Source organism: Dendrobium catenatum, unplaced genomic scaffold (genome assembly GCF_001605985.2).
Source record: "Dendrobium catenatum unplaced genomic scaffold, ASM160598v2 original_scaffold_121939, whole genome shotgun sequence".
Lineage (NCBI taxonomy): Eukaryota > Viridiplantae > Streptophyta > Magnoliopsida > Asparagales > Orchidaceae > Dendrobium > Dendrobium catenatum.
In genome coordinates this window covers 282,696-287,023 of record NW_021440374.1, presented here as the reverse complement: position 1 = coordinate 287,023, position 4,328 = coordinate 282,696, and the positions used below count along the sequence as shown (strand labels likewise).

General features: G+C 36.4%; 1 protein-coding gene across 1 annotated transcript; it reads left to right on the top strand.

Moving 5' to 3' along the window:
• The first annotated feature begins 2,234 nt into the window (after nt 1-2,234).
• LOC110098372 (cyanidin 3-O-rutinoside 5-O-glucosyltransferase-like) lies at nt 2,235-3,665 on the top strand. The gene has a single exon (XM_020825194.1). The coding sequence runs from the start codon at nt 2,235-2,237 to the stop codon at nt 3,663-3,665; it is 1,431 nt and encodes a 476-aa protein (XP_020680853.1).
• Nucleotides 3,666-4,328: the final 663 nt, after the last annotated feature.

Here is a 4,328-nt window from a genome sequence, read left to right as displayed (position 1 = left end):
GTATTATGGATGGTTTTTCTATAGGCATTGTTCACTATGGCTCCGACATTTTCTGGTGCGGCTCTTTTATGCAAATGTTTGATGAACCTTTTTTTGGGATGCTGATTCTTCCTTCTAGAGACAATATTGAGCTAAATGTTTATTCAGTGTATCTCAATTTTTGGGTGCGGGCTACTGGCCGCCAAAGTCTAGGTTTCTTATTTTTCTTTGTAATTCTGTTTAGTAGAGACCACTGACTCATAGAATTTTTTTGGACCTTTTTGTAGCTCTATTGAGCAGTAGGGGGGCTAGAGGTCTCTTTAAGGACCTTGTACCTTTTTAAAAAAAAATATTAACGCGTAGGCCTGTGAGTGAGTTTTAACAAAAAAAAAACACTCGCTCATTTTTAACATTTTTTATTAGCTCTTATAAGTACTTTCCCGGCTAGTTTAATCAAGTCAAATAAAATTTAAGCTCAATTATTGAAAAATATAAAACAAGCCAAGTACAATTATGCATATGAAAGCTCAACTCTAGCTCAAGCTAAACATGACCAACATTTTATATGACCAAGGCTTCTTTGGGAAAACTTTCTTATTGCTTCTTAAATCAAGCTTTCTAGTACAAAAATTTTAATTATTGTGCTAAAAAAATATTGCAATAAGAAAGCTGTCATAAACGAAGCCCAAGTCTATTCTATGTGATAAACTAACTCTTAATATTAAAATTGAAAATCATTAGAGTAAATTATTAAATAAGCTTCTTTTAGAATGTTCTTATGGACTAATTTACTTCTTTATAGGAGATTTACATACATACCGCAAGATTCAAATTATCTTGCACCAAAATTTATATATTTACTTATATGTAATTTTAGTATCTAAATCATATCAAAGAATGGGTACGATATGATTTTTTTTGCATTTAATAAGTTAATAATAATTGTATTTTTATGTGAATTAGAAATTTAAATATTATATAATTAAATTGTAATATTCAAGTATTAGATATGGAAATACATGTAAATTATATTTTTAGAATTTAGCAATTTTGGTTTCAAAAAACTGCTTTATGCCACAAAAATATCTCAAAAGGATATAATAAGAGAACTTTAACCAAACTATAAGACTTTGTTTGAGACAATTTTCTTGATGTTTCTTAAAGCAATTTTTCAAATATAAAAATTTCTTGTTCAAAAAAAATTTATTAAAATATTATTTAGAAAGTAATAAGAAAGATGTCCCAAATGAAATCTAAAGTTTTATTTGGGATAATTTTCTTACTACTTTTTATAAAGAACTTTTTTTAATATAAAAATTTCGAATGCAAAAAGTCTTTGTAAAAAAATGTTTCAAGACGGCTTTCTTGTTACTTTTTAAAGCAAATTTTTAGTAGAAAAGTTTTATTTTTTGTACTAAAAAACAACAAAAAATCATCCAAATAAAGTCTAAAATATATTTTTTGTTTGAAAAATAAAACAATAAAAAAGTTATCCCAAACATATCCTAAATTTAACGCTAAGACTCTTTCTGCAGAAAAAAAAAAAAAAAATTGAAGCATCCAAATGGTTAAAGGAATTTCAAGCTGGATGAATGAAGAGAAGACGCGCTGTTAGATGTTAGTTTGTGAATACAAGGAAAAACGTTGCCAGAATGCCAATCATATTTTTGATCAGTTTTAAAGTTCTGAGATCTTCTTTGAGATCAATGTAACAAAAAATTTGTATTCATCGCACCAATCTTAAATCAAATCTAACAATTTTAAAATCTATTCTAATAATTTATAATTGCTAACGAATTTTTTTTCCAGCAGTTAGCTGCTTGCTGCAGAACTGAATATGTTACTTTGCATAGTATTGAACGACTGTAATTGGTAGTCTGTTTCTTAGAACTACAGCTCTACTTAGCCTGAATCGGTTAGCAAGTACTAACTTTTAGCTTCTGCAACGCTATAAATAAAGATTCAGAACCAGTAGAGCATCTAATGGAAGAATTCCTCATTCCTTTCTTCTTCTCTTTTCTTCAATGGCGATTACCTTTAAAGAGGGAAAAAATTTTCTCATGGAATACCTTGAAGGAAACATAGACTGGAATAGATTTACCATGTCGACGACTGGTTCCTCCTACCCACAAATCTCATTCGATGAATGATAATTATTATTGGAGAACAGAGCAATCCATTCTCTCTTGTTCGCAAATAACCATTTTGTGAGAGCAACACAACGGTCATCTTCTTACTACCACCCAATGCCGGAAATGGTCAACGGTCATGGCCAAGGCCACCATTTCCTAATGGTGACAATGGCCGCCCAAGGTCAGATCAATCCCGCCCGTCACCTCGCGCGCCGCCTCGCCCGAACCGCCAAAGCTCGTGTTACCATCTCCACGCCTCTCTCCTCTCATCGCCGCCTATTTCCCGGATCCCTCGCTGCTGCCGGCGAGCCGGATGACATGGCAGAGGAGCCGCCTCTCAATCCTGACGGCTCCGGAGTTGTCGCCTACGCTCCTTACTTCGACGGCTTTGGTGACGGAACTCACCCGAACACAATCGACCCCGATTTCCTAATGGAAATGCTCAAGTCGCATGGCTCCCGCACCCTCGCTGCCATGGCACGCAACTTTGCCGCCGGAGGACGACCAGTGACCTGCATACTGTACACCATCTTACTCACTTGGGCCACCGACATTGCGCGCGATCTCGACGTCACTGCCATCCACTACTGGATCCAACCTGCCTCCGTCTTCGCCATTTACTACCACTACTTTCACGATCACCCTGGTTTCTCTTTCACTGCTACCGAGGAAGAAGAAGATTCTTCTTTCTCATTGGAACTACCTGGACTACCTTATCTACGAGTGAAAGACCTCCCGTCCATCATCATAACGCCGAACGCCTACCTCTCAGCCCACATGGACATATTCGACGAGCTCAGTAAATCGGATAAGCCCAAAGTTTTAGTGAACACATTCTATCAACTGGAAGCACCAGTGATAGACCAAATCACTGGGTTGGAATTGATCACAATTGGGCCAATAGTAGACAAGAGCTCTATGGCAAAGGAAGTAAGAAGCAGGGACCTGTTCAATGAGGACATGGATGATTACATGGAGTGGTTAGACAAGCAAGATGAACGTTCAGTAGTTTACGTGGCTTTCGGCAGCTTAACGAGGTTCTCGAGGAAGCAAGTGGAGGAGCTTGATCTGGGGCTAAAGGAGAGTGGACTGCCATACTTGTGGGTGCTAAGAAAGGATAGCAGACCAGAAGGGGTCTGGGTGGATAGGATTTTGAAGGAAGGGAAGGGGAAGGTGGTGCAGTGGTGCTCGCAGGTGAGGGTGTTAGATCATAAGGCGGTGGGGTGCTTTGTGACGCACGGTGGGTGGAACTCGACGTTTGAAGCAGTGGCGAGCGGCGTACCAATGTTGATGATTCCACAAAGGTTGGATCAGGCTACAAATGCGAGGTTGGCAGAGGTGGCATGGGGGATTGGGGTGAGGTTGGAGGCGGGGGAGGAGGGGTTGGTGGAGGCGGCGGAGCTCAGGCGTGGTTTGAATGTGCTGATGGGGGAGGGTGAGAGATCGAGGGAAATTAGAAGGAAGGCTGAGGAATGGAAAGAGAAGGCGAGGGAGGCGCTTGAAGAGGAGGGGTCATCATCTAGGAACTTAAAGGCATTCGTGAATAGCCTTTGAGGGTAAAAAAAATATAAGTACTATAACGTATAGTACTCTATAATACATTGAAATTATGAAATGAGAACTTTTACATAGGCAATTATTGGGTTAAATAAAGCTTGGTTTGGGATCTTTTTTTATTTTTTGAAGAAGAAAATTTTTAATATAATTTTTTTAATTAAAAATTTTTGTATCGATAAATTGCTTTATAAATCAGCAAGAAAGTTGTCCCGAATAAAACTTAAGGTTTCATTTGAGACAGCTTTTTTAATGCTTCTTAAAGCAGCTTTTTAGTACAAAAAATAAAATTTTGTATTTATTTTGTACTGAAAAGTTGTTTTAAGAATAGCAAAAAAGTCATCCCAAACGAAACCTAAATCATAAGTATGATTCCGTTCATGATATAAGAAATTTATTTTGTACTTTCGTAGTTGGAAATTAATTATTTTTATTTTATTAAATAATATTTATGGAGAAATATTTGATGAGAGTATTGAAATTAATATGTTATTTGAATGAATTTTAAAATTATTTGGGGTTATTTAGCCTTCATTTGAGATAGCTTTATTACTATTTTCTAAACTAATTTTCTAGTATAAAAATTTCTTGAATGCAACAAAAAGCTAAATGTAGTCTAATTAGTGCTCTTGACAGTTTGTTTAATACACATTCCACAGAGTT